We start from the raw sequence: 26,941 nt of genomic DNA, 5'->3' as shown, positions 1-26,941 counted from the left end.
TAAGATACCTAGAGGCAGAAAAAGCCCAATAGAGATCAGGGGAACTACCAGCTTTTAGGATACACCCTTAAAGGCTCCAACGCCCCAAAGGGGTCTCATAGGATGCCATCTGGGTCCTGCTTCAATAGTGGAAAGGAAGGTCATTGAGCTAAAGCCTGCCAGGCTTACATGCCTTTGCTGTGAGGAAAAAGGGACACTGGAAGGTAGGCTTCCCCCTCGCTCCTCTAAGGGAGGGAGAGTTCAGTCTCTTCCAGCCCTGCTCCAGCCACCTATGACCTAACCTTGCCCAGAAAGCTGGGGTTTGCCACTGAAGGCTGAAGGTGCCCAGGGCCGTCGGCCCCATCTACAACACTGTGGACGAGCCTAGGGTATTTCTTCCAAGAAGCAGGTAAACTGATCTCATTTGCACAAGGGCCACTTAACTATGTTTTGCCTGAATAGTCAGGTTTTTTTATTATTCCCTCAAAGATCTCTGTTGTAGGTGTTGATAGTCCTATTTTCTGCTGCTTTGCTTAATATATAGTGTTTCCTTTATCCCTCCTACCTCAATGGCCCACTCATATTTCAGGCTGGGACCTACTCCTAATTTAGAGCTCTCTTTCCCCCTTTTGCTAACTTCTATTATGAATCTACCTTTGCCACCCAGCTTAGTGTATCCCAAGGTTCTCTTTACCATGCCACAGTCACAGAGCTCCAGGGAAAAGCAACCTGGTCTCATCTCTCCAGGCAGAGAAGAACAGAAGCTCCATCTCCACACATGCTGCAAATGGCTTTTCCAGTCTACCTGAATCATTACCAGCTAGAAGCAGCGGTCATTGGAACTTGGACATGAGCTGCAAAGTATAGAATGGTGACAACTCCAGTGCCATGCGGACTTTTCCTGGATGTGGACTTTTCCTGGACTCCTGCTCCCTGTGACAGCTCCTAACAGACTGAACTGTGGTTGGGTTGCATTTTTCAGGGATAATGGAGCCAACCTGGACTTGGTGAACATGTTAAGGACACTACTCTTTTATGGATTCTTGCTGTATTGGCCAAGAGTTTGCTTAAAGGCTTTTAATCACTGTAAAAAAAGTAGAAGACTGGATAAAGAAGATGGGGCACATATACACCATGGTATACTATTCAGCTAGAAGAAATGATAACATCGGATCACTTACAGCAGAATGGTGGAATCTTGATAACATTATGCGGAGTGAAATAAGTGAATCAGAAAAAAACAAGAACTGCAGGATTCCATACATTGGTGGGACATAAAAGCCAGACTAAAAGACATGGACAGGAGTGTGGTGGTTATGGGGGGTGGGGGGAGGGAAGGAGGGAGAGGGGGAGGGGAAGGGGTACAAAGAAAACTGGATAGAGGGTGATGGAGGACGATCTCTCTTTGGGTGATGGGTATGCAACAGAAGTGAATGACAAGATAACCTGGACATGTTTTCTTTGAATATATGTACCTTGATTTATTGATGTCACCCCATTAAAATAAAAATTTATTAAAAAACTATGCTGCCATTATACTTAAGAACAAAATATTAATAACAAGCAATGTTTACTAGTGATATGAAAAAAATTACACTTGGCCCTCCATAACTATGAGCTCCTCATTTGCAATTTCAACCCACTATGGATCAAAAGTATTCAAGAAAAAAAATGTTTCTCATATGTATTATGTAGTTTGGCTTACGATGGCTGCATCTGTATTAAACATGTAGACATTTTTTCTTGCCATTATCCCATAAACAACACAGAATAACAACTATTTACATATCATTTACATTATGTTAGGTGTTACAAGTAATCTAGAGATGAGAGTATTTTCCCCAATATGTAAAGGTTGCCAGTTTGATACCCAGTCAGGGCACATACAAGAAATGATTAATGTTTCTATTTGTCTATCTCACTCCCTTCCTCTCTTCCTACAATCAATAAATAAAAAAATAAATTTAAGAGTTGACATTTAAAAAGCAGTATTATTAAATGTAATAGGAGAGTAACTAGAAAGACAATTCTAAAACTACCCTCTAAGGCTAAGTAAGGGAGAGCCCCAAGAAACAGCAAACTCGAAGGGAGGGTCCTCTCCTTAAAGCTGGTATGCAGATTGCACTGGAAAGGGTATAGATGGAACCCGGAGGGAGAGAAAGGTTACTGTACTAGCCAGGCTAAGCTGGGCCACAAGCAAGCAGGAAACAGCCCTCCGGGTGCAGACAGCCAGAGTGGGCAGGCAGGCCAACAATGGAAGTCAGGAATTCTACAGCTAGCTCCTGGGCAAAGTGGTGTGAGCCCAGAGCCCCCAGTGTCTGTGTTGGAGGGCCACAAGAAGGTCTCGCTGAGGCAGGACCAGGACTGTGAGCTCAAACAGGGAGCAGGTGCACTGGGTGCCCAGCTGGAGCGCAGCACCAGTGGAAGTCCCTGAGCCCTGCAGCAAGAGACAGTTGCACCAGAACCAGACAGCCCTCCTGCGGTGTTTCTCCAGCAACCTCTGCTGGCAGAATTTAATACTGCGCTTGCTTGCAGAGAAGAAATGGATAAAGCTTCACTAATAGAGTAAGAGCAGTGGTAGTCAACCTGGTCCCTACCGCCCACTAGTGGGTGTTCCAGCTTTCGTGGTGGGTAGCGGAGCAACCAAAGTATAAATAAAAAGGTAGATTTAACTACAGTAAGTTGTTTTATAAAGATTTATTCTGCCAAACTTAGCAAAAATCCCACATAAAGTACTTGGTAAGTAATTATTATTATATGCTTTAACTTGCTGTAACTCTGCTTTATAAATCTTATAAAGTAACTTCCCTACTTTATAAATCACTATGACTATGGAACTGGTGGGTGGTTAGAAAATTTTATTACTAACAGAGATACAAAAGTGGGTGGTAGGTATAAAAAGGTTGACTACCCCTGAGTAAGAGGGTAGATTTGGAATCAAGAGCCAGTAAACTAACAACTAACATAGGATAAAATACCCCATCTTTTCTGAAGACTTTATTTATTGATTTTTACAGAGAGGAGAAAGAGAAGTAGGAAAGGAGTGGGAAGCATCAACTCATAGCAATGCTTCCCATATGTGCCTTGACCAGACAAGCCAAGGGTTTTGAACCAGCAACCTCAGTAGTCTATGTTGACTGCACCACCACAGGTCAGGTACCCCATTTTTTCTAAATCCATCACAGCCAGGCTACAGATTACCATTTCCTAAATCAATAAATAAGAATTTATTTTCTTAATGTAAATTAAGAATGTAAATTGGTTCACCATTAAGAAAAAATACAGAGATTCCTCAAAAAATAAAAAATAGATCTATCGCCCTGGCCGGTTGGCTCAGCAGTAGAGCATCAGCCTGGCGTGCGGGGGACCCGGGTTCAATTCCCAGCCAGGGCACATAGGAGAAGCGCCCATTTGCTTCTCCACCCCTCTCCCCCTCCTTCCTCTCTGTCTCTCTCTTCCCCTCCCGCAGCCAAGGCTCCATTGGAGCAAAGATGGCCCGGGCGCTGGGGATGGCTCCTTGGCCTCTGCCCCAGGCGCTAGAGTGGCTCTGGTCGCGGCAGAGCGACGCCCCGGAGGGGCAGAGCATTGCCCCCTGGTGGGCAGAGCATCGCCCCTGGTGGGCATGCCGGGTGGATCCCGGTCGGGCACATGTGGAAGTCTGTCTGACTGTCTCTCCCCGTTTCCAGCTTCAGAAAAATACAAAAAAAAAAAAAAAAAAGATCTATCACATGATCCGGCAATTCCACTTCCGGGTATGTACTCAAAGAAAATGAAAACAGAACATCAAAGAGACAAGAGATATATGCACCCCCCCCCCATGTTTATTGCAGCATTATTCACATAGCCAAGATATAAAAACAACCAAAGCACCCATCCATGAATAAATAGAGGAAATGTGACACACACACACACACACCAAGAATATTATTCAGCCATGATAAAGACGGAAATCCTGCCATTTGCAACAACATAATGGACCTTGAAGATACTATTCCAAGTGACAGTGGGAGAATAGAAGTTGTTTAACGGCACAAACTTGTAACTAGTAGTAAATAAGTACTAGAGGTATAAAGCACAGTACAGTGAATGTAGACAATAGTACTATAATAATCCAATTTGCTAAAAGACTAGATTTTAAATTTTCCAACCACAAAAAAGAAATTATAATTATGTGACATGATAGAGATGTTAGCTACCATTACAATAGCTATCAAATCACAAAACATAAATATATCAAAGTATGTTGTATACCCTAAATTTACAGTGTTATATGTCAATCAATGAAAAAGTTACTTCTACATTCGAACAACTGGAAACTCTCTTCAGCTAGAACCACGCAGCCCCCTTATTAACTATCTTGATATATATATATATATATATATATATATATATATATATATTTCTTTTTTCAAGACTTTATTCATTTGAGGGGGGGTGAGAGAGAGAAAGAGAGGAGAGAGAGAAGGTGGGGGAGGAGCAGGAAGCATCAAATCCCACATGTGCCTCAAGCAGGCTAGCCCAGGGTTTCAAACCAGTGACCTCAGTGTTCCAGGTCAATGTTTTATGTCCATAACTATCTTGATTAGTTCTCTTAAGTTAAATAAAGCTAAGTAAAGATCTCATGCCGCCAGAAAAACAATTAAGAAAGTATTATTATAGAAGTATACTATGATTTACACAAGAATTTTTTAAAGCTCCAATAGAAATATATAGATTGTATCAATGTCAATTTCCTAATTTTTATACTATACTAGAGTTATGTAAGATGTTACAATTGAAGGAAGTCGGGGAAGTGTACATGGGACCTCTATACTATTTTGTAACTTCCTGCGAGTTCATAATTATTTCAAATTTAAAAGCTCATTTAAATATGAGCTCCAAGACATCTAGAATAGATCAACTTGTAAAAACGTAGTATGTCTTAGCATAAGATGCTGAAAAGTTAGTAGTACTACATACATATAGTGCCTCCTCCCTCTACTGGGAACCAGCAGAAGCCAGCAATCAAAGATAATTCTGCTGGAAATCAACCAAAGATCACCAATTCATTTATTTTCTAATGGGTTTCATTAATTTTAAACTTAGTATAAAATCAAGATTTAATTGGATATAGTCTTTAAGAGTATACACTCAAGAATCAGATGGCATTGGTTTAAACCCTGACTCTACCAGTTGCTGGCCCAGTGACCAAAGTTACTTAACCTTATTAAGCATCTGTTTCATCCTTTACAAAAATAGGGTAATGATTATAATAACTTCCTCCCATGTTGTTATGACAATTAAATTGTACAACAGCCATCACACAGTGAGCACTAAATTAATGATGATTATTAACATTTTCTCTCTTCTGCCCAATTCCTAAACAAAGTTTAATATGCAAAATCTAACACAGTGATTTAGTACAGAGCATCAGAAACTTTCAATATACGAAAGCAATTTTTGCGTATCCTCTAAACAAGGTAGAATTCTATCAGGTGCAATGTTCTATTACTGCATGTTATTGCATTTAGTCAATGTTCTAACAATAAAATTTTATAAACTTTTTATTCATTTATTCAACAAATACTTTAAAAGAAACAGTAGAGAATAAGAATCTATATTCTGGTATCAGATGTACTCAGTATTTAATTGCATGATCGTGGGCAAGTTCTTTAACCTCTCTGTGCCTCAGTTTCCTCACCTGTACAATAAAGAAAATAGTACCTATACCTCCCAGGTAGCACCTACAACAGTACTCAGCATGGAAAAGGGTTAAGTAAGGATTAAATAGCTAACTACAAAGCTCTGTTCCAAGCCCTATACTGGATGTTAAAAATTGTGGGATACATGACACAGCATTTGCCTTCCAAGTGGTCAAGGCAGATCATCGCAGTATAACTTGTCAAATATCTACAGATGAGGAACGCGTGAACCCTTGAATGCACAAACGGCTTAACAGCAAAATTTAATGTTTAAAAAAACTCCAAAATACTGAAAATTTGCATTTGTAGGGGGTGATGGCTGCACTGGGGTTCAATATATTATTCTTACCTTTGTGTGTTAGAAACTATGCAATAAAAAATTGTTTTTTTATACAGGGACAGAGAGTCAGAGAGAGGGATAGACAGGGACAGACAGACAGGAAAGGAGAGATGAGAAGCATCAATCATTAGTTTTTCGTTGCGCATTACGACACCTTAGTTCAGGGGTCTCAAACTCGCAGCCCGCGGACCGCATGCAGCCCGCCGAACAATTTTGTGTGGCCCGCAGACTAATCCACAAAGTTCAAAATATTTTGGATAAAATTAAGTAAGTCTAGGGGCCTACTTGTATTTTTCATTTCTCTAGCATCCTAGCTAGATATTAGCTTAGTTAACAGCAGTTGTGATGCGAACTACAGTTTCTGGTCATTTTGTGACACTGAGTAAACTGCATGTAGATTGTGCTTGTTGTACTGATTTTTTTGTTTGTTTTCTTTTTTTTTTTTTTTTTTTTTTTTTTTTCTTTCTGAAGCTGGAAACAGGGAGATACAGTCAGACAGACTCCCGCATGCGCCCGACCGGGATCCACCCGGCACGCCCACCAGGGGCCAAGCTCTGCCCACCAGGGGGCGATGCTCTGCCCATCCTGGGCGTCGCCATGTTGCGACCAGAGCCACTCTAGCGCCTGAGGCAGAGGCCACAGAGCCATCCCCAGCGCCCGGGCCATCTTTGCTCCAATGGAGCCTTGGCTGCGGGAGGGGAAGAGAGAGACAGAGAGGAAAGCGCGGCGGAGGGGTGGAGAAGCAAATGGGCGCTTCTCCTGTGTGCCCTGGCCGGGAATCGAACCCGGGTCCTCCGCACGCTAGGCCGACGCTCTACCGCTGAGCCAACCGGCCAGGGCCCCTGTTTGTTTTCAACTGCAGTGAGAAAAGTGTTGCGTAACAGTTGCCTTTTGTAGACCTAGTACGGCCCGCCGAACGGCTGTGATCTTGCTCTGCGGCCCACATGCTGAGTTGAGTTTGAGACCCCTGCCTTAGTTGTTCATTGATTGCTTTCTCATATGTGCCTTGACTGCGGGCCTTCAGCAGACCAAGTAACACCTTGCTCGAGCCAGCGACCTTGGGTCCAAGCTGGTGAGTTTTTGCTCAAACCAGATGAGCCCGCGCCCAAGCTGGCGACCTCGGGGTCTTAAACCTGGGTTCTCAGCATCCCAGTCCAGCGCTCTATCTACTGCACCACTGCCTGGTCAGGCAAAAAAAGTTGTTTTAAAAAATGATAAATCATTTTCTTTTAAAGGACAAGACAAAAATTATGTAATTTGAAATTTTTCCTTTCACAACCATGTCTTTATGCTACAAATTAACTGGCAACAGCAGTGTTTACAATTCAGTTAAGAATTCTCTTGACAAGAGTGCCACCTACTGGAGTACCGTAAATTCCACCAGTTAGTGTTTTGTGATTTAAATATATTAAGTACTACATATAACCCAATAAAAGGCAAGGGTTTCTTTTGCCAAAAAAAATTTAAAAATCCAAGTACTCACAAAATATCCCTCATCCCAGGAAATTCTGACTGTTAGGCCGAACAAAATATTGCTTTAAGGAAGACCATTAGCCTGAAGCAATCTCAGTCAATCTTAGAGCAGATGTTTACAAAAGTCATCCAACAGATATGTGAAAAAGGTTGCCATGATGCCATCAGCCAGAACCTCAACTGGCCATGACCTTCATCCCAGTCTAGAAAATGGGGCTATGGGGAAGACAGAGTGATCATGGTATACAACAGCCTTAATAAAGAGGCTTTTCTTCCTCAGTGATCAGCATCAATTTCTCTCACTCCTAAGTCTAGTGAATAGATATTTGTTTTTATTTCCAATATTTTGCCACTATAAACAATGCTATAATAAATATCCTTTAAAATGTCCTTGAATGGTATACTTTCATCTCCAATGGGATATATTCCCTAGAATGGGACCAATGTGTCACATTATAGGTACTTTTTAATCTCCACAGATGGTGCCAGACTGTTTTTCAAAAAGGCTGTACACACGTTTGACCCTTTTTCTCTATATCCCCATCAGCTCCACATGTTATTTTTGCCAATTGGATACTTTATTGTTACTTTAATTACATTTCCCTGTCTATTCATGAACTGGGACATCCTTACGTATATATTTATTGGCCATGTGAAGAGCTTTCCTATTCGTACTGTTGCTTGTTTTTTCCTTTTTTTCCTGCCAATTGTTATGAAACATATATAGACCATAGATATTTTTTCCAGAACTATCATTTGTTATTGACTTTGTTTATAGTATCTATTTTCCTACAAGAGTTTTTTCATTGTTTTATATGGCCAAATACATGCTCACAAAAATTAGGGGATCAGGGAATGTGCAGATACTCCAGTACTTTCAGCCTTTTGTATGGTGCATTTTCACCAATGAAATAAAAGTTGGTTTTGCATCTCATTTGCATAATCAAACAACTATTATTGACTTGTTTGCTTTTCTGATGTTCTTATTTAATAAAAAAAATCAAATGCTTCTTTTTTTTATTGCTTCATATTCATTTTGAAATATCCCCTAATTTTTGTGAGCAGTATACTGTATTTTTCACTCCGTAAGACGTACTTGGGGAAAATGCCCGTGCATCTTATGGAGTGAAAAATACGGTATCTTATTAAATATTTTAACACAGAATTTGGTTTAGAATATTGTTTTTCTTATTTTCCTCCTTAAACCTTAGGTGTGTCTTATGGTCAGGTCTTATGGAGTGAAAAATACGGTATATATATAAATCTATAAATGTACCTACACATGCATGTATATGAGTATGTTAAGTATATATGTGTGTATTACATGTATATATTTTATAAATACATATCCATCTTTTAAAGTTTTTGAAATCCCAGTAACTATATGGACTATTTAATAACTAAAAATGATTGGGAAGTTGAGGTATCTGTCTTATACGCAAATAAGAAACAGCAGAAAAAAGGGATTTGACCAAACAGGGCTGAAGAAGTTATTATTGAAAAAATAATGCCATTTCACATTTATTGCCCCCACAAATGAAACTTTCAATGCGCCAGTTACATCCAAGTTATTTGAGCATGGAAAACATTATGATTCCCATCCTCATTTTCATTTATAAATGAAGAAACTTAAGTATGGTGAAAAGCCACAGTGAGTAAGCCGATAGTGGGTTTCTTGAAACAATAACGTTAGTATACATTTTTGGTAGCATTGAGGAGTAAGCTGCTTACCTTTCAATAGCTAATTCTTTGTTAGAAAGTTGCTGTACTGTAATCACAACCTTCTTCTCTATTCCTTGTTTAAATTTGAAATAAAATTTATCTCTGTCCTTTGGCACAGGGCTGAAATATGCAAACAGAACATTAATTATCAATACAACAAAATAAAATAATCTACTCCAAGGTTAGAATGAGACATCAAAGTATTTAAGTAACAACACCCTTACTATTAAAATGTACTAAACTCTTATCCTGCCACACAGTAACAAACTACAAATTTTATAGTCAACAAAACCTAACCAAGGTTAAAAAACAAGAGATTTTAAATGACATCATTTCAAATTTTAGATTTTAAACTTAAACTTAGGAATAGGGTTTAATTAGTTATTGTTAAAGACAGTCACATTTCTGGTTTAGATGGTAATGTGGACATGAGTTCTTTTAACATAGTAAAACCCAAGACAATAAAAAATGAAAAGAAGAACTTATTTTTAAAACATCTAGTACTTAAGATGACTAATGTCTGTGACATATCCAGGAAAGTATAAATAAGAAATAAACAAATCATTTAGATTTAAAAAGTCTAGCCTAGGCCAGACTGACTATTCTTAAGAATTATCATTAAAACAATAAATGTGTAAAATACAGTTTGTTTTATCTGAAAAAAAAAATAACCCAATTTCTGTATCTGCAAAAATGAGTAAAATACCTACCTAACAATTACTGTTAGAATTGAATTAAAAGCATAGTTATGGCACATAGGTGATCATTAGAATATAACTGTGTCTTATTAGCTGCCAATTTTTGAACTGGAGAAAACATTCTAAATATACAACAAAATGAATGGGTTAAGTAAATGATGCTAAAACCACACAATACACTATTGGTAGCCATTAAAAATAATTTTGATTAAGAACATTTTAATGAAAAAATTTATATCAAAAAGTTAAAGGAAAAATCTGTAGATATATGATTGTATAAAAATATCCCCTAAAATAAAGGGAATAAATAAAATATTAAAAGTGATTGTCTTAACAAATAAGGCTATAGCTATTTTTTTATTCTATTAAGCGTTCTATAATAAATAACAGTATTTTTAAATATTAAGAAAATTATTTCCATAAAATATCTGAAAAGCATGAGAAAAATGAAACACTTTCATTCACAAATATTTCTTTAGCATTTTAAAACTTTCCATGAACATTGTATAGTTTCTGGCATCTTTATCTTAGCCAATATCATATTTCAGGCACAATACCAATTTTTATTCTTTCCAAATAACCTCACCTAAAGTTTCCCTTTCCATCATCTTCTTTTACTTCCAAGGAGACACTGAAGGTAAACACATCACTGTCGGGGGTAGGAACAATTGAGTCTTTAACATCAGACACTTGTCTGGAAGAACGTTTGAATGCTGTACAGAAACTATACAAAATTCTGCTTACCTAGAAGAATAAAAATGAGAGTACCATTAGACAAAGGTTTTAACTGAATTTTGATACCCTTCTCTCCTAATCCTTGAATCTGTTAACTTTCCATGATCACACTTCTCTTTAGCAGATATAGTCTAAGCATATATATAGTTTACAATATGTTATTTATGATATATGTTATACAGTTTACAATATATAGTCCAAACATGTATATAGTTACTTCTTTCAATCTGGCATTTAAACACAGTCGTAAAGATGTTTAAGTTCACAAAAGAGCTTTATTAATTTATAGATGTTTCTAGACCTCAGAATATACTATATTGCAATGAATAAATTCAAAGATAATTACTAGAATGCTGCTGGTATCTAAACCTTCACAATCAACACACATAAACAGGTTTAGCCCCAGTCCTCAATTTCTCTTTTCACTTCCTTCAGCCTCAGAGGACTAAACCCTTGAGGCACAGAATGAAGCAAATACTGGTTTTAGCAATAAGCAAACAGAGCTTCCTGTGTTGTTAAGCAAAGCTGCTGTGATATAAATGCACTGCCAGATTCTCAGAATGAATACTGAAATGATCAGTCACCCTGGTGACTACTTTATAGGATATGCAAATCTTATTCTCTTCCTCCTAAGTGAAGTACTCTAAACCCATACTCTTTCAGAAGTTATCTTTCCCTCAGTTCCAAAAGCAGCATCATACGATCTCACCCTTGGGTAAGTCTGAAGCACAAAAGACCTTCCAATCCTTTAGGCCACTCATGGGTTGAACAAAGAGAACAAGATGAAATAAGAAGGATTTAACAAAGTCCATATTTCTAAAACCACACAATGGGAGGAACAAGTAAAGAACCTTCTCTGAATGGTAAGAAATCCTTCACTTACAGATAGAGTGGATTCAAATTATTCACTGAATTAGTATTAGTCCAGGAGTGTAATATTTTGTAATTTGCTTGAAACAGGAGCACTTTCATCAACAGTAGAATTTCTTAACGTATGGAGTCTTAGCTCATTTTTCTATTTTTGTTATAGTCATATAGTCTACCTTGTTTCATACATTCAGTCTATCACATTCAAAATAAGTGATTCTCAAACCTCCAATAGCCATACTTACACATTAATCAATGATTATCCTAAGTTGCCTTGCCAGTGCCAAATTAATAGCTTCTTAACTGCCTTATACACTTTTAACTGTAAGAAAGTTGCCTGCCAGTCTGAAGTTCAACTTCAGCAATACCATATTTGTATCACATTGTACATTAAGTTTTTAAAATATTTTACTGTTATCCAATTTTAATTTTATATTAATGAGTAAAAACAATAAAAACAGCAAAGGATTGACATTAATAAAAACTGTAGGCCTCAAATCATATACAATTAAAATAATGATAATTTACTCATTCATGCAACATATATATTTTGAACATGAGAGCTGGGAGTGTGAAGCTTACATTCCAGCACATGTAGGCAGAGTGTGCTTGAGGTAGGTGAGGACTCATTAGGTTAAGTCAAAAGCAGGAATGTTGAGTCTTAACTGGATACTTATTTGACTTAGCCCGATAATTTAAGTGTTATAGAGAAAAACAGAACCAAAAAACATGGTAGGAATAAGTCATTGAAGATTATGCCTACCAAGTAGAGTGAAAATCGGGATGTTAAACTATTTTTAGTTCTTTGAGTACTCCCCACCTCCTAACTCCAAATAAAATGTGAGGTCTATTGGTTTCTTTTGACACATTCAACTTCAGCATAATTTTAAGCAAGCATTAGATGTGAAAACAGGGGAATGCCTGTACATAATTTTTGATACATTTGTGAAGTTGAACCCCATCCAAATTTCTTTTTTCTCCTCTCCCACATCTTCCATTTCACTTTCTTTGTGTCAAAGCTATCAGCAAGCCTACCTCATTATACCACACCAAAAAAAGTCAAAGAACTTGACAAATTCTAAGGTACATGGCAAGGCTCAGGAACAGTGAGAATGAGGGGGGACGGGAAGGAATCAGACTTCACCTTTCTCTCTTTTTGAAGGAAGGACACAACAGTACATTAACATCATTAACAACAATCAAACTGCCCTGAGTCCTGATCATGCCTTACAAGTTGCTATTTCCAACAAAAGGTTCTAATCATTTATGAATTCCAGATTGGGTGAGTAAGCTAAATGGCACCCACAGATTGGTATGGCAAAGTAGCTTCAGAAACAACAATGACCAGTATCCATAGTTATTAGAACAAACTGGGTAACCAATATAATGAAAAGAAAGTTAAAAACACATACCATGGCAAACATTTCTATATGTGCCACATGATTACACACACATACACACGCACACACAAATAACATACTAGAATAGCCCTTTCCTTTGCAGAAGGAAAAGATTTATTGACCAATAATATAGTACAGTTTTCCCCCAGAAGGCAGTACACCTAAGAGAAAGCAGTAATTAAACACAAAACTATGCTGAGAGTGTTGTTTCTGAAGAGGTGGAGAGGAAGGCACATGTAGGTAGGTGGAAAGGAGAAACCACAATCTTAACTCTGGTGGGACTTTTAGTCACTATATTTTTTTATTTCAGTATTTTTCAAATTCTTAAATATGCATTACATGTTAACATCAAAAACAGTGTTATTAAACAAAAAGGCATTTACTTAAAATAAATAACATAGCCCACTTTTCCAAAATAAACCTTTTTCACTAATATTGGTGAAAACAAGAACACCATATGCCAAGAAAATATTCAGCTAAGAAATAAATGTAGGAAAATCATTCTATAAAAGACACCCAGAGAGATATGAGTTAAAATTTTAAAAACATCTTGCCTGAAAGGGGCTAAAATAAGAGGCATAGCATACCAAAAAAAACTTATTAAAAAATCTATTTAAGGAAAACACTAACAGAATAACTTCTGAATTAATTTCCAAAGTAAAGTATTTTGCTAAAATAACATCTCATTAAATATGTTTTCAAATGATACTTTCCCATGCAAGGAAAAAGGTTCTTTCTATACAGTGGCATATCAGCAACTCTTTAAGAAAAACCAGTGCATTAAGAATCATCGTCCCAATGATATCATGAAATATCTCTGAATGCCGAATACCAGAGGATAACAACTGTGCTTCTAAACTGTAATACTGAAAATCACTAGTAATGAATGAGAAGGATGTCAAAACATACAAACAACACAAACATAAAAATTTGTTTTGAAGAAAATGATCACATTGACTAGTACAAATAAATTCTCAAAGAGTCAACTAAGCCTCTTAAAGAATCTATAAAAACAGTTTTGTATAATATGTCCATAAAAATGCAACAAGAATAGGCGCCTCCTTGGCTTTTTTCTCTGTGCTTTTTGATACTTTGCTTTTTAAGCAGAAGCCTCGCCCACCTCTCTCGTACAGAGCTCAACGGCACCAGGATTCTTCTGGCTGGACTCCCAACTATCTCACCATAGAGAACTGAGATTCAGTCCAGCACAGTCCTGCAGAAGAGCAGCCAGGGTGCAAGCCAAATGTGTCCTAACCCTAGAATGGGTGAGAACCCTTCATCTTCGTGCACATGTCCAACGAAGCCATCCCCTCCCCAGCTCTCCCTCTGCTGCCGCTGGTGCCTGCTGCTTATGGGACTCTGTGCTGAAATAAGAGCATGACAGTGACAGATGGTAGTGGTAGTCAGGGGCTTATCCTACTTGAGAAGACATCTTCTTGCCTTTAATAAACTTCTTCATGTCTCATCCATGGACTCTGAAACCAACAGGAAACAAACTAATGAGCAAAATTTCTATGCAATACATTTTTAAGCAATAAGAGTGTCTGTCACCTATTCCTGAGCTCTCTTTGCCAACTGTTTGTGCCCACCAAGAGACCCAAATATTAAAGACAAAAGTTGTCCCTTCACCACAGAACAAGAAACATCTGAGAACCAAATAACCAGAGAACTGGTAAATGCAAGAGAGACTTCAGCCCTGGCCAAGTAGCTCAGTTGGTTGAAGCACTGTCCCAATACACCAAGGTTGTGGGTTCAATCCCCCATCAGGGCACAACAAGAATCAACCAATGAATGCATAACAAGTAGAGTAACAAATTGATGTCTCTCTCTCCTTCATCCTTTCTCTCCCTTGAAGAAAAAATTAATAAAGAAAAAAATTTAAGGAAATTAACTTCACGTTAATTAATGGGTATTTTTTGAGGGGAGGGGAAGGTTGTTGAACATCCTCTGTAAAAGGCATGGGTAAAATCCAAAGGCAGGTGGGATGCATGTTCTGTGACCAATCAATCCCTTTATAAAGCATAACTGAATAACAGAAATCCACATTTGCTTGCTACAATATTTAAGCAGCAGCAGAACTGTTACTAAGAATTCCATGGGGCTTCCGAGTCAGAGACTTCCACTGGAAACCCAACCCCACTGTCTGTTCTCTCAGGCTTAACATAAACAAGGGGCAACCACACAATTTATCAACCAAACTAGAACACGTCTGAGAATAAAAATGGCATGCCATGAACAGCACATCTGGACAACAGGCATAAATTAGGGCTGCTCGGGGCAAAGAGGAGCACAGGACCTCTGGTGTTAAATAAATGCCATCTATGTCCTAGAGATGTGATGGATATCCAGTCAATGTTTAGCATAATGCCTGGCATAAGCTCTATATTCATACTAGGTTATTTTAATTTAGTAATGATTTTTTTGTAATAAAATTAATGACAATTATCACGTATTTCTCCTTCAAACAATGAATTTTACCACCAATATCCCATAATGTAACACTTTGGAAAATGCACTGTAAACAAATAAATACATGGACATCAAAAAATATATATGTGGACATCACTTTCTCACAACCTGCAAGGTATCGTATATCCCCTCTAGAAATGTGATTAACACTATTTAATACCATCTCCAAAATGGTAAAGTCGAGAATTCCCCAGTTTGGTCCTGTTTCCCCACTGTTACAGCTCTCACTAATGACAAAGATTTCCCCACCCGTAACAAATGGATGCCGTAATCCAAAGAGAGTTTCATACCATCACAGTTCAGATGCATGCCTGCAGCCAGGTCCCTCTCAACTTCTTTCTGCCGCAGTGTTTCTGCCTCTCCAAGCAGAAGGATCTCCAACTCTCCAAGGGTCACTTCCATGCTGCTGAGTGCCAGTGTTCCAGAAACCACACAGACACTTTAAATGGTGGCTGCTACATGAAATGCCGGCACTCTGCCTTCTGCTTCCCACCTCTGTAGTGGAGTTGTGAGGATCAGAGACAGACCCCTCAATCACAAACACACACGGATTCTTTCAAAATATTTATAGTCACTGCCTCCAATGTTGACAGACATACTTGTACTCATTCACTCTCCTATTACATTAGTTGGCCAAGCAGTAAGAGAAAGAGAGAGGAAGACAGAGTGTACATAAACATTGGGATGAAAGAGACTCAGAACTACTTCTTAAGCATGGGTTCTGGCAGAGAACTGTGCTACAATCTAAGCTATGTGTGTCTGTGCACGTTCATCTGGGTGTTCAGAGGATAAAGACGAACATACCTCTCCTGCTTAGTATCAAACACATAGAAACCTACATCTCTATGAGTTTGCATGTTGTAGCCAAAAATTAGCTCTCAGAACTCCTGTTAATACAGTGGTTACTTGTTTCTTCTTTTTTTTTTTTTTTTTTTTTTTTTTTCATTTTTCTGAAGCTGGAAACAGGGAGAGACAGTCAGACAGACTCCCGCATGCGCCCGACCAGGATCCACCCAGCACGCCCACCAGGGGCTACGCTCTGCCCACCAGGGGGCGATGCTCTGCCCATCCTGGGCGTCGCCATGTTGCGACCAGAGCCACTTAGCGCCTGAGGCAGAGGCCACAGAGCCATCCCCAGCGCCCGGGCCATCTTTGCTCCAATGGAGCCTTGGCTGCGGGAGGGGAAGAGAGAGACAGAGAGGAAAGTGCGGCGGAGGGGTGGAGAAGCAAATGGGCGCTTCTCCCATGTGCCCTGGCCGGGAATCGAACCCGGGTCCTCCGCACACTAGGCTGACGCTCTACCGCTGAGCCAACCGGCCAGGGCCTGGTTACTTGTTTCAAGGCAAAGAACAAAGAGAGTAACTGTAGCTTTCAGTATTTTCTGCTAACAATTTATATTCCCCAAAGCACCACCCTGGAGACCTTGCTCATCCAAACCCACTGATTAAAGCCTAAACGCTAACCTGACCAGGCGGTGGTGCAGTGAATACGGTATCGAACAGGGATGCGGAGGACCCAGGTTCGAGACCCGGAGGTTGCCAGCTTGAGCACAAGCTCATCTGGTTTGAGCAAAGCTCACCAGCTTGGACCCAAGGTCACTGGCTTGAGCAAGGGGTTACTCAGTCTGCTGTAGCCCCACAGTCAAGGTACAGATGAGAAAGCAATCAATGAACAACTAAGGTGTTGCAACGAAAAACTAATGATTGATGCTTCTCATCTCTCTCTGTTCCTGTCTGTCCCTATCTATCCCTCTCTCTGACTCTCTGTCTCTGTAAAAACAAAACAAAACAATAATAATAATAATAATAATAATAATAAAGCCTAAATGCTAAAGTTCTAAAAGAGCACTTTCTTTTTTATTTAGGGCAAATCCAACAGACACAGAAAAGAAGGACATTTCCCCACATCTTTAACAGCCATTTGATTCTGAACTATTATTTCTCCAGTCTTAAAAGAAAGCACCACTTAAGAATGGTGGTTCAAAACCTGGGCTTCCCTGGTCAAGGCACATATGGGAGTAAATGCTTTCTGCTCCTCCTCCCTTCTCTCTCTCTCTCTCCTCTCTAAAATGAATAAATAAAATCTTAAAAAAAAAAAAGGAATGGCTACAAGCAACTTCCCCTTCAAAGGCCTTAAAGCTGACACCCCTGCTGTCTATGAGCATTTGTATGTGTATGTTTAATCAAGCCAGTTCTCCAGAGCAAAAGCCAGCCTCTAAGTGAATGCATGTAGTAAATCACCAGTAAAACCACAGAGCTCTACAGAACCACCTTAGTACAATACCTGAGTGTGAGCTATATGCTACCATCATGCCCAGAAGAGGAAAAGGTACAGTTAAAGGCACTTTTTAAAATAAAATGGACCAACTGACTTGGGCAAAATAACAAAAGAGGCACAAAATTATTCCCCATTTCAAACCCTGAGCAATGACTACCATGACTGCCACTGTGGGCTGGGCGGACAGCTTGGCAAGCGGCCTTTCCTGGTGCATCCGTCAGGCTGGGAGTGCCCAGTTACAATACCACTTTCATGCACAGCTCATTTGGCTTTCCATATTCACTTCTATGCCATTACAAATATGAACTTTTCTCTTTAGAAACATACGCCAAGATTATATAATATGATGTATAGTCATATATACAAATTCAATGACAGTGAGGTTAGGGCTCAAAAATATCACCCTAATTCATCTCTAAAGCAAATTGCTACAGTATATTATACTTACTGCCTCTTTAATTTCACAGGTGAAAACGTGTATCTGAAATTCTTCTGAACCATGGGAACTCTCCGTAAATGCAAAGCAATTGCTCTCTGTTGTGCCATCGTGTCCACGTGCACAGAATAGCACCTTATAGATTGGAAAAGATGCTATCTCCACATTGCTGGACTGGTCTATGATTCTGCAGAACAGTGATAGAAAATAAAATAGAACATTAACTATCACAGAACAAAGGCAAAGAGTGTTATACCAATAACATATAAACATAATCATCTTAAAAATCACAAAAGAAACAGTACTAATAATGCTCGAAAATAAATCACCTTCATATTCTTGCTATAAGTATATAATGTACCAGTACACACACACACACACACACACACACACACACACACACACACATTCTTCCCCTTCTTTTAACAATTACTTCATTTTTATGCTTCCAATAATTGAACTGACTTATTCCCATAACCAAGCATACATTGCCTGGTAAAAATCTATGTCCCTGAGCCCTAAACGCTGATCTTGTTCTGTTATAGCAAAAGGATGCCAGTACAGAACAGCACAGACCATCTGAGCACAATTCATCTCTATTGAAAGCAACTCTTGTAAGTTCACCTAACCCTCAGGTCACTGTTCAAACTAGACCTTTTTCATCCCCCAAAAAGGTCAGAGTGGTTACAAAGATCAATTAACAACAGAATTTAAGAGGAAAAAGGAGTCTGTGGGATTTAAAACAAGTAATTCTGACTTTCCCTATACAAATCCTAAGACCTAGATTGATTTAAAAACTCAAGACCACTACAAGATCTCAAACTATGAAACTGAGGGGTACCCACTAAAAACAAAGAGGCAGGCCCTGGCCTGGTGGCTCAGTGGTAGAGCGTCAGCCTGGCGTGTGGGGGACCCGGGTTCGATTCCCGGCCAGAGCACACAGGAGAAGCGCCCATTTGCTTCTCTACCCCCCCACCCCTCCTTCCTCTCTGTCTCTCTCTTCCCCTCCCGCAGCCAAGGCTCCATTGGAGCAAAGATGGCCCGGGCGCTGGGGATGGCTCCTTGGCCTCTGCCCCAGGCGCTAGAGTGGCTCTGGTCGCGGCAGAGCGACGCCCCGGAGGGGCAGAGTATCGCCCCCTGGTGGGCAGAGCGTTGCCCCTGGTGGGTGTGCCGGGTGGATCCCGGTCGGGCGCATGCGGGAGTCTGTCTGACTGTCTCTCCCCGTTTCCAGCTTCAGAAAAATACAAAAAAAAACAAAAAAAACAAAGAGGCAAGTCAAAACACTTAAGTTTTTGTTAGTGTGTTTGGCACTTTGAAACTAAATGGATAACATTAAAAGGTATTCTAACATTTTTAAGAGATACTGTACAAGCCATGAATCTACAAAACCATTTCCTAAAAAATTCAAAACATTTATTACCAAAGCCTTATAATTTATATTGCTATTATTTTGGAACTTAGAACTTAACTAACGTTTTCTCACATTCTGAACTTTAGAGATTGAGACAAATCAAAAAGGGTTTGAAAAGATTAAATCAGCCTTCAGGGAGTACCATAGGTTCAGGACACAGTCAACCTAATTTCCTAGACCTAGTACACTTATTTGTTCATTCAGCAAATATTTCCTGAAGACCTGAACCAGATACTTCTCTAGACACTGAAGTTACAGCAGGAAAAATACAAATAATCTGCTTCAATGAAGTTTATATCTAGTGAGAAGGTAGACAATAAATAAATAAGCAAATAAATAGTATATAATATAGTGTCAAGTCAAGAAAAAGTGCTCTGAAGAAAAAAAGACCCAGTGAGAGAAAGAATATAATCACAAATGTGACTGAAGGCCACTGGAGGGCTGAATGCCAGAAAATAGCATCTGATTTACGTGTGAAGAAATTCACGGTTCAGACGACATTAACTACTATTCCTTATCACTTGTAAGAGAAAAAGCCATTTTGCTTCTTTCCAGTCTGAATGTAAACAGCTTATAACCTAAGGCTCACTCCAGTTTTCTGAACCACTATTATATGACAAGGTGAAGGCAGGTTTTTATACTTCTTCAGAACAGAGAAATGGAAATTATAGATATTTTACAATTATATTTCCCTTTATACTATTCTAAGCATTATTTTGCAAGTTCCCCTTGCAAATAAGAAATACAATCTAAGCCTAAACATGTTTACTTTGCATGTCTACAGAGTACATGTCAATTAACAATAAGTCCTAGGCCTGATTTATGATATAATAACACCATCACCCAAAATCTGCAATACGTCTAAGGTGGGGAGGGGATCAGAGCTCACCTCACAGAACCTTCTGGAACATTGGGCACATACAGAGTAACAGGAAAGGGGTACTGACTAGAAGATTTCATAGTTGCCATTGCCCGTAAAGCCTCCACTTCATTACGTGGGGAGGAAACCTTCATACATCCTAAGTAGGTCAGTTTGTTAAATAAAACACTATCTTCTTCAGGTAATCCACTTGGAGAAGATGGTCTGGGTGCAGAAATTTCTGAAGAAAAAAAAAGAAATATTCAAAAGTTATTATAATATTTCACAGTATAATTTTGCCTATTTCCTAAAAACAAAAAAAAATTGCAAACAAAATTTAGGTCTGTGTTTTTATTGCTTTGAATGTTTATCCTCGGCCCTGGCCGGTTGGCTCAGCGGTAGAGCGTCGGCCTAGCGTGCGGAGGACCCGGGTTCGATTCCCGGCCAGGGCACACAGGAGAAGCGCCCATTTGCTTCTCCACCCCTCCGCCATGCCTTCCTCTCTGTCTCTCTCTTCCCCTCCCGCAGCCAAGGCTCCATTGGAGCAAAAGATGGCCCAGGCGCTGGGGATGGCTCTGTGGCCTCTGCCCCAGGCGCTAGAGTGGCTCTGGTCGCAATATGGCGACACCCAGGAGGGTCGCAACATGGCGATGCCCAGGATGGGCAGAGCATCGCCCCCTGGTGGGCGTGCCGGGTGGATCCCGGTCGGGCGCATGCGGGAGTCTGTCTGACTGTCTCTCCCTGTTTCCAGCTTCAGGAAAAAAAAAAAAAAAAAAAAAAAAAAAGAATGTTTATCCTTCAACTTAAATCAGAGTTCCAGAATTGGCTATTTTAAACTTCCAAATCTCTCAAAGTATTATCTTACCTAGCTATAACTTTTTAGAAGAAAAGATAAAACACTAAGCTTTAATAAAACTATGGAGTTCAAATGATATAGAACAATAAGGAGAAAAACCTACATTAAAGAGAGTGTGAATTAAGCTAAAAATAATGAGGATTAAATAAAACTAAAATCAGTTAAAAAGTTTCTCTTGGCTATAAATATCCTGCATTTCACCAAATTTAACCATCAATCTACTTTCCTAAGCAAAGGTAAATGATGTTAAGAAGTTAATATCTCTTGCCTGACCAGGCAGTGGCGCAGTGGATGGAGTGTCAGACTGGGACATGAAGGACCCAGGGTCAAGACCCTGAGATCGCCAGCATGAGTGTGAGCTCATCCAGCTTGAGCCAGGGCTCATCAACTTGAGAGCAGGTTCGCTTGCTTGAGTGGGGGATCACTGACATGACCCCATGGTCGCTGGCTTGAGCAAGGGGTCACTCGCTCTGCTGTAGCCCCCCAGTCAAGGCACATATGAGAAAGCAATCATTGAACAACTAAGGAGACTAAGGAGCCACAACGAAGAATTGATGCTTCTCATCTCTCTCCCTTCCTGTCTGTCCCTATCTGTCCCTCTCTCTGTCTCTGTGACAAAAAAAAAAGTTAATGTCTCAAACCAGTAATAACAAAAGGTGAGCTTCTTACTTTGTTCCTGGTTTGCTGCTTCTATGAACTAGGTAAGTATTCCATCCAACAGAAATATTTTCCTCAAAATAATTATTTTGATGAATAATCCTACATTTGCTTCTCCTGATTCTTCCACACACACACCCACACCATTAAGTTTCTTTAAACAGAAACAAAAATTGTTCACTTTAATTCTAAGCACAGAATGTAGCAAAGGCCCAATTGTGATTAGAGACTGTCTGTCTATAGATATCAAGTAATAGAAAACTCTCCCCATCCCCACATACAACCCACATTCAGCTAGTCTCCAGCTCTTCCCATCACCCATAATCACGCTATACAAAATTAGGCTGAAAGCAAAGATAATGAAAAATATTGAAAGTAAACAGAGAAAAACAGCAAATAGAGGAACAAGTAGTGACTCAAAGGACTACAGATTTCTTATCAGAAACTATAGAGACAAGAAGACAGTAGAATAACATTGTAAAAGTACTCAGAGAAAATAATTATCTAGATGATTTTCAAAGAAAGAGACAAGGTAGCTCTCCAGGAGTCTCTTATAAGGGCACTAATCCTAATCATAAGGGCTCTGTCCTCATAACCCAATCACCTCCCAAAGGCTCCACCTCCCAATACCATCACCTGTGGGTTAGGGTTTCAACATACAAATTTTGGGGAGGACACAAACATTCAGACTATAACACAGCATGCCTTTTCATTAAAATTGAAAATAAAAATATATAACTAGACAAGAATTGTGAAAACTTACTTTTAAAACAAAGAAAATTCTTCTCATCCACTGAGTTCAGCAAAAGATACGATTTTTAAAATGTATTTAGTGTAATTGGGGTTGAGAATACACAGTGGTACACAATACATGGTCCCTATCAAATATGTTCAAGAATGAAAATCATATTATCTAAGACAAAGCAAAAGATAGTTGATTCCAACCACCCCTCAGAGCTACATTAAAATATAAAAGATATTTCTTCCCTTCTATTACTATATTACCAAAAAATAACAATTATATGACTGTTGATATCAGTATGTGCTGAGTTTTTTGGTAGGGGTAGGAGTTTAAGAAAGTCAAAAGATAAAGCAAAGCACAATAACTAATATAATCTCTCATGTTCATTCAATCAAGAACAAAAATTAATTGCAAGGTTTGTTTCCAACTTTGTGTTTTTAATTTTATATATATGACTTATATGCTGAGACCACTGAGTCTTTATAGTGATCACCAAACTATGGGGTGTTCTTCCCCCAACACAGTGCAAATTTCTTTTCCTAGCCTATCTTTTGACCATATTTCTTAAGGTACCTTTCCCATTCAGAAGATTTAAGTTTTTATGTATTGAAATATATAACCACCTTTGCCTTTCTGGTTTGGGTTTTCCAACCCTGACAACCACAGAAATATTCTCTCATATTTTCTTCTTTATTTTTCACATTTAAATATTTGGTTCACTAGGAATAAATGTTAGGGCTATCATGACCCTACTGTGTAGCACTCTGGCCTATACTTACCCTATCACCAACACTCAGAAATGCACCATGAGTTCCCTAAGTCAATTCAGGATATCTCATCTCCTTTGTGAGAGGGACTTAACAAGGGGTCTGAATGCAAGCAAGGCCTACACCTATAAGTTTATGTCATCCCCCTGACCACTAGAAAACAGTGCACTTGGTCCAATCAGAGTAAAATACTTTTGTGCAATGGGTAAAAGAACAGTCTGTCTGCCACCAGGCATGAACAAATCACCTGGCCTTACTTTTCAATTTCTGCTATTAACTACTTTTTATCCATAAAGGAAGCCTGTTAAAGAAAAAAGTGACATGGAAAAGATCAAAACTAAATAGTTTACAAAGAAACACTACCAACATCCCACTCAAACCTCATCTATAGTGTTTAACCAGCTGAAGCAGGAATTGGATTTGGTTTGGTTTGACTTTTCTTGCACCCAAAACCATTTTTATTTATAAGCTGGTATTCCTAGAATAAATCACACTCATTTGTGATGGATTATTTAATACACTAATGGAGTTGATAATGGTATTTTACTTAGCGTTTTCACAAATTATAACATGAAATAGCTGTAGTCAAACTGAGTATAAAGGCATACCATATAAAAGATGGTCTCCAATACACTTTTCTGAGACCCAAGAATTTGTTTATTTGTTCAGTAAAATTGAGGGCCTACTGTGTGCCAAGTACTCGGGGTAAAATGAAGACCCAGACACAGACCCTGTTCTCAAAGAACACTGAAACTGATTTCACAGGTTGAGAGACAGAAACATAAGAACCAATGAGAGCTCTCAACCAGCACTGGAAGGCTGGTGGCTCTGATGTTAAATCCAAAGCTAACCGGACTTTTAAATTTTGATTACCACTTTATCCCATTTCTCTTATAGTCTCTACAAATTTAGTATGGTACCTGTATTTGATGGATCCAAAATTAACTGAAGAGATGGCTTATTTGTTTGGCTGACTGAAACATCTCCAAATGAATGGTCTGAAATCTCACTGGAGCTTTGACGATCAACAAGAAGACTGCTTTGCCCTTTCTCAGAATCTCTCAAAATCTCTTCCATGGCTTTTTCCAGTTGCTCATCACCATTAGAAACTATCTACAGACAAAGCAAGACAGTTCTATTTCAATTATATTATGGTTCTGAAGCTGAAAGAAAATATTTCATTTCTAGAAGAAATTAAAACAATCAAGAATTTATCTAGTTGTACCTAATTTCACTAGATATAATACAAAACCCTGAATTATAAAAATAGCTAATTTAGAGGATTATTAGTTTCAGAAAAGGATTCCTTAGAAAACACTTTAGGCAGTTTCCAACTACATCTGATCTAAGAACTTGTTTACAGAGATTTCCTTTTTTGTTCTCTCTCTCTTTATTTTTTTGGAACACACTCCAGAACCAAGTAATTTTAAATGGATGTGTTTTAAAGGGAAAAATGGATAAGTTTAAATAGTGTCTACTGGGAAGATCATTTAAAAGGTCATATTTCTTATAGTACATACATATTTCTCATTTCTTTACAAATTTTGCTTGCTAGCTGCCAAGAAGAAATGCTAATTTCCTTGCATTTAAGTTAATGCATGTTTTTCTTAAAAGAAGACAGAAAATCTAAGTAAATAAACATCTTAAATTAAACACAATAATAAATAGATATTCAAAGAAACTTAAATAGTTGTTTATTTAAATAGACATTTAAATAAAATAATTTATTATTTTAATAAAGTTATAAAACTATATATCTTCAACATAATGTAAAATGGGTATTTAATAATCTTATTTTTATATAATTTTATTAGATTTATATAGTAGTATACCTTTGATGCCATGGTTTAAATAGTATGTAGCACTTTTTGACTAATTTCTCTATTCCCATTTCTAGGATGGATATGCAATTCTCATGCATGTATACTTGAATTTGTTTGGTTCTTGAAAGGCAACACAAAAATGAATCCAAAAAAGGAGCATATCCAAATAAAAACAACTAAAAGTATAAGAAATATACTTAAAAATATTTAGACAAATCAACTGTTAAACCACACACTAGAATGTTACCAGTTGATTTAAAATCATAAATAAAAGTCTCCGTAGTGGAAGTAAAACATAACTTTAACCCAACAGTAAGAAAGACAAAAATATCCAGATAAATTAAATTTATGTAAGATTTAACCATTAAGACTAATTCCCAATTATCCTTTTTCTTTCTCCCCTTCTATTCCTTCTTTCTAAATTCTAAATTAAAAGATAAATAGAAAAAAGCAAAAAAAAAAAACCCTTCAAAAATATACAAACCAAATAATGAGCTTCTAGATGAGCCAAACATTGATTCCAACCTCATGGTCAATACCTGAAAAAAACCTTTGGATTTTATACCTCTCTTTTCACCTAGTTTAAAAAACCCATAATTTAAAATAGTATCATTTTTAGAAAAGAAAAACTACCTTCAGTTCAGGTTTTTCTTCATCTTTTGTAGAAGTATCATCTGCATTCTGAGGAACCAAAACAAATTCTTCACTGTTCAGTGTAGCCACAGAATCCGATGACCCAGTAACCTTCTGTAATGAAGCTCTGACCTCCATTTCAGTTCTGCAAACGTCTCTTCCCACATCCACCTGGTTGAAACCACAGGGACTAGGGGAAAAAAAGAAAAAACAACTATTGAATAAAAACACAAACTGATCAATCCTGGGCCTTTAACAATGGTTCACATAAAGAAGAATTATGCTCACTAGATAATTATCTCAAAACTAGGGAAGCTACCCTCTTGGACTGGCCACATAATGGAAATGTACTCTCTTCACCCTGAGTTTCCAGACTAAAAGAACCAAATTGTTCCCTGAAAAACAACACAAACCTGCCCGTATCTCAACTAAACAGATTTACTACTGTTTGACTCTATTTTTCACCTAGAAATACTGTCTTTGTTCTTTTTAATAAAGGAAATAATTAAGCATAAGTATCCATAAATTCACACACACAAAAATATATACATTCACTGAAATTATTTTTATAATTAAATCTAAATATCTCTATTTAGACCACATATATATAGTACATTAAAATATTTTTATGTCACTAAAACTCAGTAACTAATATACAATTCACACCCTCAGCCATATATCTTTTCTTTTCCAGACACAGCACCACTTATCAGCCAGGGCGGGGGGGAGTAATCAAAGCTTTCACACTGCATTCATGTAGCAAATAATCAAATACCGTGTAATTCTGTTTTCTAGATAGGTCTCTACTTTACACCAAAGAAACTCAACATTCTCTCAATATTCACACAATTAACTTTAACTCAACATGAATACGAGATAACAGACACTGTTCTCAGTGCTGGAGTCACATGAGTGAACAGCCAGACAAGTTGCCTGCTCTGGGGGAGCTGATATCTAGTGAGAAACCAAGCAATAAAATAAGGAATTCCAAATCACTCTAACAGCTATGAAGATAATAAAAGAGGTTAGTGTGAAAAGAGCAGCTTAGTCTTAGCTGTAAGAAACATAGGGACAACTGTAAGAAAAGTGGTAGGAAAGGAAATATCTGAGCTGAAA

At 38.2% G+C, this 26,941-nt stretch overlaps 1 protein-coding gene across 2 annotated transcripts in view; it reads right to left on the bottom strand.

Moving 5' to 3' along the window:
* RABGAP1L (RAB GTPase activating protein 1 like) overlaps window positions 1–26,941 on the bottom strand; it is a 603,348-nt gene that overhangs the window by 518,178 nt on the left and 58,229 nt on the right. For both annotated transcript variants that reach the window (XM_066261195.1, XM_066261196.1), the window contains exons 2-7: window positions 25,826–26,015; window positions 24,290–24,482; window positions 20,378–20,588; window positions 18,090–18,264; window positions 10,480–10,637; window positions 9,205–9,315 (exon numbers count right to left, since the gene is read on the bottom strand). In XM_066261195.1, coding sequence (XP_066117292.1) covers window positions 9,205–9,315; window positions 10,480–10,637; window positions 18,090–18,264; window positions 20,378–20,588; window positions 24,290–24,482; window positions 25,826–25,963 — 986 coding nt within the window. In that variant the 5' untranslated portion in view covers window positions 25,964–26,015. The remainder of the gene's footprint in view (window positions 1–9,204; window positions 9,316–10,479; window positions 10,638–18,089; window positions 18,265–20,377; window positions 20,589–24,289; window positions 24,483–25,825; window positions 26,016–26,941) is intronic.

This window comes from Saccopteryx bilineata, chromosome 2 (genome assembly GCF_036850765.1).
Source record: "Saccopteryx bilineata isolate mSacBil1 chromosome 2, mSacBil1_pri_phased_curated, whole genome shotgun sequence".
NCBI lineage: Eukaryota > Metazoa > Chordata > Mammalia > Chiroptera > Emballonuridae > Saccopteryx > Saccopteryx bilineata.
Note: the sequence above shows the minus strand (reverse complement) of the source record. Positions and strands in the feature narration are given on the sequence as shown.